Source organism: Talpa occidentalis, unplaced genomic scaffold (assembly GCF_014898055.3).
Source record: "Talpa occidentalis isolate TD23 unplaced genomic scaffold, MPIMG_talOcc4v2.1 talOcc4.9, whole genome shotgun sequence".
Taxonomy (NCBI): domain Eukaryota; kingdom Metazoa; phylum Chordata; class Mammalia; order Eulipotyphla; family Talpidae; genus Talpa; species Talpa occidentalis.
The window spans coordinates 94,086,329-94,101,930 of NW_023605305.1; the positions used below are offsets into that span (position 1 = coordinate 94,086,329).

The 15,602-nt window shown below is 43.1% G+C and overlaps 1 protein-coding gene across 3 annotated transcripts in view; it reads right to left on the bottom strand.

Moving 5' to 3' along the window:
* The window catches only part of TGFBR3 (transforming growth factor beta receptor 3), a 195,006-nt gene that overhangs the window by 43,369 nt on the left and 136,035 nt on the right, over nt 1–15,602 (bottom strand). For all 3 annotated transcript variants that reach the window (XM_054691672.1, XM_054691673.1, XM_054691674.1), the window contains 3 exons: nt 8,166–8,349; nt 3,497–3,665; nt 1,677–1,824 (listed from right to left, as the gene is read on the bottom strand). In XM_054691672.1, the coding sequence (XP_054547647.1) occupies nt 1,677–1,824; nt 3,497–3,665; nt 8,166–8,349 (501 nt within the window). The remainder of the gene's footprint in view (nt 1–1,676; nt 1,825–3,496; nt 3,666–8,165; nt 8,350–15,602) is intronic.

Here is a 15,602-nt window from a genome sequence, read left to right on the forward strand (position 1 = left end):
CTGATTGGGGGAATAAAAAAGAAGATTGTGAAACATTACCTAATTGTTTAGTAATGTTGTCATGCATTGTCCAAAATTGGCCTGGAACAGGAGTCCAGCCAAGGAGAGGAATATAAACAAATCTCACGCTGGGGATGAGCAATCTCATTTCTAGCCTTTCCGATGCTCTGAGAAGTGGGGACATTCAAAGAGAACTCCAGGACTGCCGTGGACCAGGGAAAGAGCCATGTAAGGGTCAGGCCCAAAAGAACATTTACACAAGAACTCCGGCAGGGAATTAAAATGTACCGTATGTTTTTCCCTTTCAAAGCATAATTCCCTTTCCTGTTTTTGTTATTCTGAAATTAAAAACATTTGCTTGGTGTGCCAGGCAGCAAAGGCTGCAGACACCCCAGGTCACCAACAGCCCTCATGCCCTGCCAGAGAGGGCAATCAAAACATCTCTGACTTCAGAAAGACACGGCTGGCTTTTGTGCTTAACACCAAATTAATGTATCACCATTATATGTGATGGCTTATTGGGATCCTCTCAAAGTTTTAAAAAAAGAAAGAAACCACAGGAACCAGCAGTGATTACTTTAAAATTCAGATGTGTGCACTTGGCTTTCTGGCTGCCGCTGGTGGGGGCCTGGCCATGATGTTGCCTAGGGGACTGTTGGCCTTGTTCACCGCTGTACCACACAGAAAGTGCCATGAATGAATAATACTCAAACCAAAGGCTTTGTTTGTTTATGTTATGAAAACATAAAACCTGCCCCAATGGAGTCAATGCAGGTGCTGAAAGCAGAACCGGTCACAATTTTTTTTTAAAAGATAACCAAAAAAAAAATGAGCCTACGACAGAAAGAGATGGCTAAAGAGCTCATTATCACCTTTAAAATGATCTTCATTAAAAATGTGGGATTTTTTTCCCTTTAATGTTGAATATAATTCACTCTTCCTAAAGGTATTTGAAAAAGACTCTTTTACCACATTTGAACATTCAACTCGTCAGGAAACTGGCTGCTTTTTGCCTATCATGACAACCAGTTAGGCTCTGAGGTATGTCTCCTTCATGAAGCACAATGCTCAGGAAAATGGCCAGGGTATACTTTCCCTGCATCATTTCACTAAACCCTCCAATACTGTGATTCTTTTACCAGTGTTTCATCCTTAGAAGGAAGAAGCAAGCCAAAGGGCATGCTAATATGACATATTTATTTCAAAAGGAAAGGCTGACAGTGTGGGCCTACCTAATTTCCCACACCCTAAATACCTGGCCCAAAGTGAGAGCTAATACTCAGGATCATGACATCACTCAGGCCCTCACAGGGCTGTTAACAATGAAAGGCTTGTGTTCACTATTTCAGACTTGCTATGGCTAATACATTTTCATTTACACAAATGAAGCAACTGGGGTCCACAGAGGTTAAGGGTGTTGCCCACAGTGACAGTTTGTAAATGGCAGATTCTGGACCCAAATCCTAATTTGTCTTGACCCAAAAGACCATGCTTTTAACTACCACACTGCCCACCTTGTCAGGAGAAGTTAAGGAGCAGTCAATTCTACAAAGTGAAAAATACTTGAGAGCCCAGACAGAGAGTTCAAAGGTGCAGAAACTTTACAAAAATAACATTACAAGCACAGCTTAAATGATTACCATTCATCAAAACAAAGAAATGCTCAACCAACTTACAATCACTTTCAGGTTTCCCTTAACATCGAAAGATTTGATCACCCAGTTGACAGACTTTTTGCACTTCAAGATCAGGATGAGATTTTTGACCACCTCAGGATCTTTTCGAGAAGGTCTTATGTCAATTATTATGTCCACCTGGAAAGCACTGTGAGTGGAAAACAAAGGCGGAGTTAGGACCCAAAAGAATGCCAGCAAGTTGCAACTATCTCCCCTCTTCCAAGTCTTCGCATTTCCACTGTCTGGCCAGTTGATTAAAAAGCTGGAGCAGATCCCAGGCCAGTGACATGTGCAAAACACATTGTTAGTACACACACAACAAATGACTTTACATAATAGAAAAATACGCCTGTTGATAATTAGTCCCTAAAATTTTTCTTCTTAGGGGGAAAAAAAAAGTGGTTACTTAAAGTAGTCACTGTTTGCAATGAACTTGAACAACCAGAACAGTTCACTCTAGAAGGAGAAATGTTGCTTTTTCAATCTTCAACTCCTTCAATGTATAATTTTCCAACCTGCTACACGCTCAGCTATATGGGTAGGGGGTGCAGCGGGGAGGGAGGCATGGCAATAAAAAAAAAAAAAAAAGAAAGAAAACTTCAGAATAAAATAAGAGGCAAAAGGTTGGAGAATTTCTTAACTTATATAAGGTTTGCTTAAGCCATTAACATCTGCTACAAAATCCTATCTGTACTTACTTGCCCAAGCTTCTGGATATAGAGTTATTAAAATAAAGAAAACAGATGGTCAACCAAGTGATTACTGGAAAATTGATGAACACAACCTAAACTTCTAAGAATTCCATATAAAAGAGAATTTTTATTGACCAAACAATAACATCTCTGTCATTCTGAATTTAAAGGCAAGTCTTTCTTTCTAGGTTGGTTTTACACACTGGTAAAGCATAAAATGAATGATACACTCCAATGAAGCCTGAAGCTTAGTATCTAAGCACATTTGCCAGATCATTTCTACCCCCGTTCGCTTTTCTTTTTCTATGTAATTCATGATGTAGGACTGAATGGACTCTTACCCAATCTTACTGATGTGCAGTTTATTCACTTTTGAAATTAAACTTGATTAAAATTTTAACTTTGGAATCCTTATACAAAATAAATTTACATTTGTAAGTCCCCATCCACGAAAGATAAAGACTAAAGTAGAAGAATGGCCTATTTTCTGGCCCCTATTTCTTGTTTTAATTCCCTGATCATTCTTGATAGGGAGAGTTAATTTCCAATTCCATGAGCAGGAAGCTGAGGGCGGGAGAGAGAGAACAAGAACAGGAGGAAGAGGAAAGTTGTACCTAATGGCTATATAGTGTGTCACCACCATGAAGGGCCTCTTCCCCACACACTTTCTCTCTCTCTTTCTCTCATACACACACACACACACACACACACACACAGATCTTTATAATAGTTACGCAGACTCTCAACAGAACTTTACTAAAAACAGAGTATCATTAAAACGATTATGTTAATAAGGCACATTGTGTAATTTTCTTATTAGGGAAAATCTCAATCAAGGGGGATAATAATGGAGCAAGAGTGACTGTGTCCTCTAATTAGTACCCAGAAGCTTAAAACAGGCTACAGGAAATCAGCTGGAATACAGACCATTTAGAGAGAGATGCAGAAAATAAAACATACCATCAGTGCCTTATTCCTTCCTTCAAAGCTTCCCTGAACCACAGAAGCATGGATGGCTTGACCCCACTGCACAGGGGAGGGCGACTCCTCTCCATGCCTTGAGTCAAGATATATCTTTACTTTCACCTCTTCTCAGCTCAGAACACACACTCACACTCACATACTCACCTGTAGGGGTTCGAGTTGGGGGTGATTAACTCAATGATGTGCACTTCCTTATCCTGGGGCTGGTTGGAGATGACACACCCTTCTGCCGCTTTGGGCTGAAGATACTCAGCAAGGTAATTGAGGGACAGAAAATTCTTCCCTATGGTACATGTGGGAGGAAACACTTGATCTGGAAGGAAAGAAGCACAGGACAATCTGTTAAATCACTGAGCTGTGGTAGTAGCCAGACTGGAAGGAAAGAAGGTGAGGTGGTATTGAGTAAGCACAGGACACAAGGACCCTTGACCACTGCTCTGAAATGCCTCCCCTTAGGGTCACCAGTGATCCCCTGGCTGACAACCCAGAGGCCTCTTGTTGTCTAAATTGTCTTCTTTCTTGTTTAATGTGATACTTCTTTGTCCTCATCTATTTCCTCTGACTTATCTTTCAGCTTCTTTCATGGGCTCCTTGTCCTCTGCTCATCTGCTACTCACTAGTGGTCCTTAACCTTTGACGCACATCAGAAGCCATCTGTTTGTTCCCATCCCAGAGAGCATGACTCAGGAGATCTGGAGGGGAACGGGGTACCTAAACAGCTTTTTTTTTTTTTTAAGTTCCACAGTTGATCCAATGCTAAGCAACTTGGTTCTGTCCTCAATCCTCTTTCTGTCTGCTGTTCTTCCTAGATGATGCCAATCACTCCTATCTTCAACTTTTACCTGCATCATCAACTTGGACCTCCTTCTCTGTGCTGCAGACTGTACTGTCACCAGTCTACCAAGCACCTCCCACCTACAAATCCAGAAGTTATTTCACAGTCAGCATACGCAACACTGAATCCAATGATCCAACCTAGCCCCAAATATGCTCCTCCTCGAACATTTGCTATTTCAATTAAAAGAAGAATCAGCACCTGATTAATTCTCTGGCCCACCATGTAGAATGAATCATTGCTGTATTTATTCCTTACAGCACTTTATACTCTTACAGACTGAGGTAGGAATTTAGGGTAAACTGTAAGGAATTTAGGGTAAATTTTTACTTTTTCTTACCATCTTGTCACAGACTATTACTGTTTATATGGCACTTTACAGTTTGTAAGGTGCTTTCAAACACATCTCATCCTATTGAGGGCTGCTTATCACCTCTATCAGGGACAGTGACGCAAGCAACCAGTGTGAAGATGCTCCCCCAACCACATATGCCGTTTGCACAGCATTGTGGCTGATGAGATTTCCATCCAGTGGTTTAAATGTTTAAACAGAACTTGAACTACTGGCAGTATGACAGCTGGGAGCAGTGTCAAGGAAGTTCTAGGTGCAGCAAACTTTTTTCAAAAGGGGTAATTAATCAGAACCCTGGCATTTTAATGAAACAGACTTCTGCATTTTTCATTTAATAGACAGGATGCCAGGGTTCAAATCCATATGCAAGTCTCACTCAGGAGATTGGGTTGCCCTGCCTCTACCCCCTCCCAAATTGTGCAACCTTCCCTGGGCTGAAATCCACGGCACACACTGTGGTGTCAGACCCTGCACACCTGGACACCCTCAGGGACACCCCTAGATAAGGAGCTCACTAGGCCCCTATCTGCAGGCTTGTGGCAAGAGAGTACTGGCTCTGCACTCTGCATGCTTCTCTGAGACCCCTCAGCAAGAAGTGGCCAGGGCTCCGCCAACTGGAGCAGCCTCCCCTGTACATCTGCTGAAGGTTTTGCCAGAAGAGCAGATGAGGAATGCACATTCTACAGCTGCAGATGCCTCCCCCAGATCACAGGATGGAAAATGATATTGGGGTGGCCAAGGCTGAAATTTAATCAAGAATCAGAAAGTGTGTGTGTGAGCCAGGGAGTGGCTCTATGGATCTCAGGAGACTAGGACCCTCTGGGGGCACTGGCCTGTCTCTGCAGTTCACAGGTGTACTGCCTAGTGTGCATCTGGCCAACAGCAGATACCTGGCATAGGTTTCTTGAATCAACAGTGATGAGATGTGAGACAAAGAAGGAAAAAACTCATCCAGTTGTGACCCTCCTAAGCCACTAAGAAAGATCTAATTGTTTAAAAGCTGCTGTTATTAAGAGCTCAAGTCCCATAAGCCATTGTCATGAAATTTTGGTCTGATCACTTTTGGGGGTGGGGGATGGTGTGTGTGTGTGTGTGTGTGTGTGTGTGTTTCCCTCCTCCTTCCCCCACCCCCCAAATCCCCAAACGACCTGCTGCATGCCTGGCATCAAAACTCACACCAACTGCCAAGTAGAAAGGAAACCACAAAGGGGAATCCCTGGGTAGAAACCTGGCAAGTTTGGGGGGAAAAAGTCACATGCTTGTTTGTATTTTAGGAAAGGGTTGACAAATTACTTTGAAACCTACAGTGATATACTCCAAGAGCCTGGAAGGTAATGCAAATTCCTCTTTTTCCTGCTATAGAAACTGAGGCTCCAGTGATAAATCAAGAGTGTTGTTTGATGCCTCCAAGTTAATGTAACCAGAGGGGATAATAAGCAAAACTCCTCAACCACTGTGAGGGTACAGTCTCCAAGTTATGAGGGTTTCAATTAGGATTTTTGAACTTAACTATGGCAGGAAAGCCACGGGAATTCAGTGGACACCTGCGTCTGACACTCTTGTGATGCTGGGTGGCGGCAGAAAGCCACAGCAGCGAGGCAGCATTTCAAGTTATGATATATTTATCTTATGATGAGTTTATTAGTAATAACCCTACTCTTAGTGAGGAAGATCTATATAGGTTAGGGTATTGGAATCACTAGAGTTTCTGATTTAGTTGGTCTGGGTGGGCCCAAGAACTGATGTTTGTAACAAGTTCCCAGGTGATGAGGTAGCTGCTGAGACAGGGACACTTTGAGAATCACTGAGGAGATAAAAAGAAGAGGCTTGTGGCCCAGGACCTGGTACAGGCTGGGAAGAGGCAGATCAAGTTCTCAGAAGCCAGAGGATGAAGCCACCTCAGTAGTCTTAACCATAGTGATAAGTAACAATACCGTGGTCCACAGGCCTTATCAAGGATCCTCTCTTTCCCCAACTGCTCCCTCCACAGTGACTTTTTCCCAACTGGTAGCTGGAGTCAAGATTCAAGGACTCTAAAGCTATTACCAAAGAGTTAAAAAGTTCTTATTGAACTGGACCAAGGTTCCCCAACCCAGTGTGTGGCCTTGGGAGAGTCATTAAACCCCTCAGGAGAGGTGGCTCCTTTGTGGAGAAGCTCACACACTATCTAGATTGGAACCCAATATTCTAATTGTTACCATAATACATTCTCGCACTTTAACAAATTCCAAGGGGGCAATCAACATTCCTTCATGCTGCTAGAATTCTGCTTCAGCAACGCAGATCGTTGGCCAGGGCTCAAAACCCTTATAAAAAGAGATTGTTCATTTTATCCCAATGGGACTTGATCTCTATTATTAGCTACCTGACTAACAGGAGAGATTAGTAACAATGTCAACTTTTTGAAATCAACTCCCATCTAAATCCCCTCCTCCCTCTGCTCCACTAATAAGTCTTTTCAACTAGGTGGCCTGCTTTCATTTTTAGGTTTTGCTTACTTGGCTAAGACTTATAATACAGCATCAGGCAAAAAGCATTAGACTCAAGATTCAGGAAACCTGGGTTTGAGTTCTGGCTTTGCTGTAACCAAGTAACATGGATTTGAGCAAGTCAGCTTAACCTCCATCAGCAACTCCATAAAATGGTGGAAAGAATGATTACCCCTGGTATTACTGATGGGGTAAGGAAGGGTGTGTGTAAAAGTACCTGTTATGGGCTCACCTAGTACACACAACATCACTGTCCACCTTCCCTGCATCTGTCAAGCAGCCCTTATCCAAACAAGGGATTCGAATAAGCATTCAACAACTCACCCACTACTGCCAAGCTCTGTAGAGGAGGTGGTAACAGCTACAGAACTCAACAGAAAGCACATGGATGATGAAGGCCTGAAATGCAGTTTTCATACGAGCAGCTGACAATAACAAGGACACATTCACGAGAGTTGTTCTTTCTAGTAACTTATGGGGGCTCCAAAGAGATTCCACTTAAAAATGATGATGAAAGGAGTTATAAAAAAAATACTCTTTCAAAATTGAGTCACTGGATATTTATAGCCCTCTTAAGGCAAGGAAAGTAAAAGAGGGTAATCTCTTGCCAAGGCCGTACAATTCTTCTCTCCAACAATTTGTCCCCGTCATGGGCATTGGTATTAAAAATATATTTAAATACATTTCCTCTGCCATTGTCCAAAATTTAATTGATGCCTCCGGACCATAAAATGACACTGACTTCAAACGCTTACACAATAATAGGTAAGAGGAAGCCCTAACTGCTGACCCATCCTGCCAACCCCACCTTCACCCATCAGCTATCACCTCCTTCCCATACCCTCAGCTTCTCCACCTCCACTCACTTCCAGCTTCTGTGCATGCATGTCTTCTGACTCCCACACGATTACCTCCCCTCTATCACCAGGTTATTCTCTCATTTCCTATGTGGCCATTAGAGTCCTGCTTCCTCAGAAGAAAAAAAGAGGAGGGAGGGAAACCCCACTGAGCCCCCAGGTCCCTGACAGCTCCAAAATCCTGCAATTCAGTGATTTCTTGTCCTAACCATCTGGTCGCAGAAAAGAAAACAACGGACTGTCATAAATCAGTCATTAATTAAAACCACATAAGATTTACCTTCCCCCACTTTAATATAAATGTTTCTTGCTATCTTGAGTTCAGTGAATGAAGTGACTGCTCCATACTCCTTTCGAGCCCAATTTAACAGATGTTCGTTTTCATGTGGGAAGAGCCTTTCTTCTGTTTCTGCTGACAAGGAGAAGTTTCCTGATGAAAATTGGACCACAGAACCCTCAGACACCTAGAGGAAATAAAATTTCATATTTAATGGGCTACACTCACTCGGAGCAGAATCATAATTAGAGAAAGCACTTATCAAGCAACTAATGGGTATTTGTCAATCCAAATTCTTCCATTCTTTCATACAACTGATTCAAGAAATAATTCCAAGACTACTTCTCCCAGGTAATGACAAACCATCCAAGAGTGTGCTGATCCCTTTGAATTTTCAAAGAACTTTGTGATGAGAGAAGCAGGGGACATTGTGAGTAACCATAAGAATTATCACTGCTCTTTCCAGGTGTGTATATTAAATCGGCTTTGATTATGTCAGCTGAATGTGAAGGCCACCCTCCCAAGTAGTGTGTTTCAGGTCAAGTGGGAAACCTGTGAGTGTTTGCAAGGACTCACAATGGGCTTTGCGATAGGGGCAAGGAATCCCAAAGGCTTGCTAACATCTGAACTTGACTTCCAGGTTTCCCACAGCAGCAGCAACTGCTGACAGTCACTACCACACAGCAAGACTCCCCTGACTTTATGTTCTCTGGAGCACAGATAAAATGAATGGCCAGAGGTTGCCGGTCTTCTACCACATTACACCACTTCCAGGCAATGAGATGAATGTGTATTATAGTTTATTTTGTAAGACCCCCAAATTCCCATAAATGATAAAAAGGCCGTTAGAGAGATCCTCGTAAAACTTTTGGGATGATTCATGCAAGCCCCACATTCTTACTGAATTCATGTAGACCATCACTGACCTAGCACATCATGGTATACATAATTAACACATACAACACGAATCATCTTGCTGCTGTACTCTAATCCAATTTGGTTGCCGGTGACAATATGCACATTGTCTTTATTGACCAGCATTTATAAAATAACTGATTTTACTAATGTCAGGGTGAAAACTAAAATTGCGAGCAAAAAGTCTCCCACATTCACAATTCATAAAACTATAAATGTCCCATATTAAGTTTCACACTCATTATCATTAATTATAGGCAAGCTGTTTTGGAAATCAGTTGAAGGAAGGGATTTTGCTTATCCCTTACACATTTTTCAGCCCTAACACACAAAATAGCACTTATCCTAACTGTTACGTTAGGCATTCATATTTTCTGTTCAGTTAATACATGCATCCACTTGTTTAATGCTGGCAAAGAAATACTCCACCAAATTGATCCCATGACCACTAATGCTGTGGTCTCCCACTTGGCTGAAAATCAGGAAAACCTAAAGAGCTTCAAATTCCGAGGTGCAGGCCTTTTGGGACCAGGCATCAGCATTTTTGTAAGTTCCTGGGGAGATTCCATTGTGCATTCAGGGTTGAGGGGGACTCCTACCTTCCTGGGTACCTGGTGATCTATAGTTTGAAAAGCACTGTCTTAGGACAGGGCCCAGGATGGGGCACAGCAAAGCTTTCACTACACCAGTGGCTCCTAACCAGGGGTGATTTTGTCCCACAGAGTACATCTGGCAGTGTGGACTGCCAAATGCTATTAACTGTCACAAAGCACAAGTCAGACCCCCCCAAAAAGGAATTATCCCTAATGTCAATAGCACAGTGACTGAGCAACCCTGGTCTACACTTTGGACTGACTGAAGGTTACTGCTACCCAAACCTCTACTAGACCCCAAAATAACAGCCCTTTCTGTGCTAGAAAATTGGGCTGTTTAATCCACAATAAAGAAGAAAAGTACCTTTCTGCTTTGTATTGACCCGGGAGGCCCAGAACTAATCATTACTAATCTGGGTGTAAACTGTGAGCATTAGTAACAGTTACCATTTATTGGAAACCTACTGTGCAACAGGCACTATGAAGTACACCTAGTGTGGTAATGACATTGCTAAATGCCCCAATACCAGTTATAAGCAAATCCAGGGGGTAGGTGTAGCTTTGCTCTTGGATGGACATCACCTGCTCCAGCCACTCCTGAGCCACTTACCTGCCAGGAAACCACCAGCAGTCGGGGCCTAAGTCCTCCAAGTCTTAGCTACTCACCAACACTGGACTTCAAACAACACTTATCAGTTTTCTGACTTTAACACTACAGTAAAATCATCTTTTCACTGAAAACTACTTGTGCTAAAAACTCATTTTTATCAAGCCTGTCACCAAAAAAATCCCACAACAGTCCAAAGGCCTCTGTCCACTGCCAGCACAGTGAATGTTTAGGCAAGCATCCCTGGACGTTCTGCTTCTTTTGTTCTCATTTGTATTATATTCATAAAATAAAACATTTGGGTTTTAAAAACATAAGACATAGAGTACTTTTTTTCCCCAGCGTGGAGGGTTGGATATTTTACCCTGGTGCGTTCAAGAGGCAAGAATGCAAACATAGTAAAGAAGAGAGGACTGGAAACAACTTCAGCTTGTATACTGAAGTAAATGAAAAGTGAAAGGCGAATATTGCTGATTCTTCTAGAAGGAGCAACTCCCAGGTGACCCCTCCATGCACCAGCAACCCTGTTCAAGCCCCTCTTCTCCCAGTAGCAACAAGACCCATACACTCTGGGCTGAGGAATTTGGAAAAAGAGTTAACTGCCACTCCTCAGGCACATTCCAATAAGAAGAAAGCAAAGCTGCCAGAGGCAGTGAAGTGTCCCTGACTGCAGGTCAGTGGAAATTTTCTGCTATAGCAAGGGATGAGTCAGCAGTCCCCCTGATCGCCAGCTCTACTGGCTTTGATAAAGCTTGACACCAACACCACCCTCCCCACAGCCCCATCAAAGGTATTGTTATTTCTATCTTATCCTCAGGATGACGTGTGAGGCAGGTTACTATGATTTCCAGGGTAGAGAGAGAATCCTCAAAAAGCTAATGACCTACCCCAGGTAAGAGAATCAACACCGGGACATGAGCAGGAGACTTCTGACCCCTGTCATAGCTGGCCCGTGCTTGAACTCTTCTAGAGACCTCACTAGCCCCTAAAGCAGATTTCTGTCCTTACTTTCCAACCGTAAGATTTGCCATCCATCCACTTATCTGAGTTGTGCCTTCCGGATTAAGAGAATTCCTTGCTCTTTCTTCTACAAGACAGACTTCAAATATTTGACTATGTCATTTCTTCAAACAATCCACCCAGATGCCTCAGTCTTTCCCAGACACCAGGACTGTTGGATCTTGTCTATCAAAGTCTCTGAAATGTGGTACTTAGAACAAGACCCAGGACCCTGGGTATGGTCTGACAAATGTACTATGATGGTTAATTTTGCGTGTCAACTTCACTATGCTACCAGGGTACACAGAAACTTGGTTACATATTATTCTAATAATTTCTATGAAGGGGTTTTGGATGAGATTAGCATTTAAATCAGCAGACTAAGCAAAACAGATCATCCTCCCTAATGTGGGTGGGTCACATCCAATCAGTGAAGGCCTAAATAGAACAAAAGGCTGACCCTCCCCCAAGATAGAATTTTCCACTGATGGCCTTCAGAGGACACAAATTTCATGGTCTGCAGTAGCCAAGTGGACTGCAGACTCAAACTGAAACATGAGCTTTGCAGATTTTGGACTTACTGGCCCATATAATTTTGTGACCTAATTCCTTACAATAAATCTCTTTCTATATAAATGTGGACCAAGATCACACTAGCTTTGGGCCTCCCTGGTGGCACAGGGGTTAAAGTCTCAGTACTATCAAGCTATCTCCAGCCACTGCAGTATGAGTTTGATGCCCAGCCAGGGAACTAACCCATATGACACAGCAGACCTCTCCTGTCTCACCTGCTGCTCCCCTCAGCAGTGTATTTTAGTCAGTCCACCTGTTCTGTTCCCCACTCTGGTGAATCCTCTCACCCCCCGCAACTCTGTCCTATACCCCAGTTCTTGTATGCATAAATAAATAAAATAAATCTTTTAAAAAATTACATTTATTTAAAAAAAAATCATACTAGCTTATATATCAGCTGAACCTTGCTATCATCTCATGTTAATTTGTAAACACTCATCCACAAAATATTTATTGAGTGCCCACCTACTGTGTGCCAGGCATGGTTCTAGTTGCTGGGTATGTAATACAGGAGGTGACAGACAAAATTCTCTGTGTAGAACTTACAATCTAGTATGGAAGTCAGAGGAGCAAAAGAAATAAAATATATAATATGGCAATACATGCCATGGCAAAATAAATTAAAAGAAAAGTGGTACTATACTTTTGAAAGCTGCGATGGAGAAAGTTTAACTGAGAAAGTCGCTGAGCAGTTGAAGACCTAAAGGAATAAGCCATGGAGACATCAAGGACAAGAACTCAGTTAAAACAGCAGCGCAGGGAAGGGAAAGCAAGGAGACAGTGTGGCTGGAGCGCAGGAATGAGCGGGTAGGGGTGGGCTAAGATCAGAGAGGTCACAGAGGACACCAGTAGGTCCAACAGGACCTTGCAGACCATCAGTAAGGACTGTGGTATTTCATTTGGGTAAAGACACGCTACTGTGAGTTCATTCAAATATCTAATAAATGTTTTAATGGGATCAATCTGGCTGCTATGCCTAATTTAGACTGAAGGGAAACCAAGAACAGAAGACTAGCAGTTACTTCTGGAATAATCCAGAGGAGTGATGATGGCAGCTCATACAAGGGTGGTGGTGGCAGCTCATACAAAGTGATGGTGGAAGTGACAGTACCTCAATCCCCAGGTCTTTATTTTTAACAGGTGGAGGCTCTCTGCAACCCTTGGAAGATTCTTTAAGTACAAACTCTTATATTTATTATTGGGCCTACATTTCAAGTCTGTAGAGATCATAAAGCCTCATTGTTAAGCTGTCAATATCTCTATATTTCCTACTAGTATCTTTTACACATTCATCTAGAAGATAAACAAGACGTGGCCAAGGTCCATGACTCATAGGCACACTCCCATGTGACTACAGTGCTTGCTGGGGCCTCGGTGGTTCACAGCTGCAGAGCAACCCTACAGAACTGCCTTCATTTTTGTCATAAGGACATCAAGACCTGTCACGAACCCTACTGAAGTAAAGACATGATACACCCATGCCATTTCTCCTCTCCACCCGTCAACACGCTCATGTCACCTACTCTCCAGTAGCACCTCATGGGAGTCTAGTTTGGGTAAAAGATGTCATGAGAATGGTGAAAAACAAGAATAAGAGGAAAGACGGTATTTTTCTGATACTTGAACTGGTTACAATCACAACTGCAAGGACAATGACTACATGAGTGGAAATGGAATTGTTATTTAAAAGTGTTGACAGCAGGGTTCATATTTGGATAAAATGGCAGAAATTTCCCAAGATTATTTATTCCGTCTCCCATCCTCCACCTTATTTATAGGTCCCTGCCATGTTGCCACCCCATTTCTGGCCCTGACATCTGAACAAAAGCTTTCCAGTAACTTCCTACCCTCCAGCTGTCAATGTGATGAACAGGGGCAGCGCTCCATCCCTCCTCAACACTGTCACCTGGGAGAGCTACCTAAAAAGTAAACAGGTGATAATAAAGGACAGTACCCTAACATCTGAATGGGCACATGACTCAAGAAAGCCTCTGCCACCCAACCCTGCCTAGGTTCCCAGGTCCCAGGACTCATGCTAGGGAATCACATCTGGTTACTTCAGGCTCCCGAGTCCTCACCACCCTGCTCTCTGCCTGGACTGCTCTTCCCCATCTTGCTCATCTGGTAAAGAGCTCCTTGTCCTCTCGCAGGCCTCACCTTTTCTGTTCACACCTCCCAGGCTTCCTTCCTCTCCTCAGGGTGGAGTCTTGAGGTCCCCTCTTGACAGCCCCTCACAGGAACCATTACTATTTCTCAGCATTCCTGCCATTGCATTTGAAAAAGAACAACTAGAGGGCCACGAAAGTACCTTGTTCATTCTGAATCTCTTGGCTGAGGCCAGAGTGTGGCACACGGTGCGGAATTAATAACTGCTCGCTGATGAAAGCTCGATGCTGTTACTTACAGGAAAGGATATGGCATAATTTCTTCGTTACTGTAACCCAAGCCTTTTACTTCCCTCACTGCCCAGGAAATGATCTTCGGCCAAGTTTTAAAGCCAGTGATTTGATTTTTCACCCAATAACTTCACCTAAAAGCCAATTATTAACTAATTTTGTAGTTCCATGTTTCCCCCCAGAACCCACTGAACTTTCCTCCAGCTTGCTAATTAAAACCCAATCCTCTGACATTCCCTGACATGACAAATGTCTTCCTGTGGGAATGAACAGAGCACTGAGCTCCAAGAATGCTAATTCTTCGTGAGCATCTATCAAAAAGGCAATCACGAAGCCCTTTACTGCCCAACCAGCCCAGGACTGCTGTGTCGTTCCCCGCACTACCTTCTCTCCTAAATGCTCTTCCCTTTTAAACCATGCACAACATTTGTATTTTAAATTCTGGTTATGTTACCAGACTTCTTTAAAGAGCAGAACTTTTTTAAAGAGCAGAACATTACTCTATCTGCCAGTGCTGGGAGTTTTATTACAAGAACTTACGGCTAGGCAACAAGAGCCAAGTTTATTATTTTTTCTGGATCAGATTCAACAACCTTGTCCAAAAGAGCAAGAAAAAAGCAAAGGAGGCAACCAGCCCTTTTGTTTCCACACCTGCGTTTCAGCTTTAACTCTTAAAGTTCAAAGCAGATCCAGTGAAATCTCAAAACTGATCTCCCAAGCCTGACTGAAGTGAACAAATCCTGCCTGATGGGTACAGACACCATTTTCCTAGAACTGAGGTTCTTCGTTTTAGCACTTATCTCAGCACATCAGCTGACTCAGAGGCCTTGGCAGCTGTACCACAGCCTCTCTCTGGGCCACCCCTCCCCATGTCCTCAGTTTGGTCATCAGTGAGGAGGGAGAGAGAAACTTTGCTGACGACAGTGCCCTCCTGCCAGGCCCACCTACTCCCAGCTCCCTCCTCCCACCTCTTTGGCCCCCAACCTGAACGGCATGCTCCTAGAGGGATGGCCCCCTATAAGGCAGGCCGCACTAGATGATGGGGTCACACCTCGTCTGAAGTTTCCCCCACCTCCTTCAAGACCACTCACATGTCCCTTTCTCAATGGGGCCTGCTTTAAATTACAACTCAATCACCCAGCAGCCCTCCCCTTTCAAAATTCTGATCCCTCCCAAAACCGCTTTATATAGTGTTATTTCTATGGCATAGTATAGTACAGTCAACTTCTAAACTATCATATAATTTATTTATCCTAATTCTTATTTATATAATTTATCCTACTGCCCATCTGCTCCCACTGGCATTCCTTCAGTGTCTCAGACCTTACTCTGCTCTGAGAGTGTATCCAGAGTACCC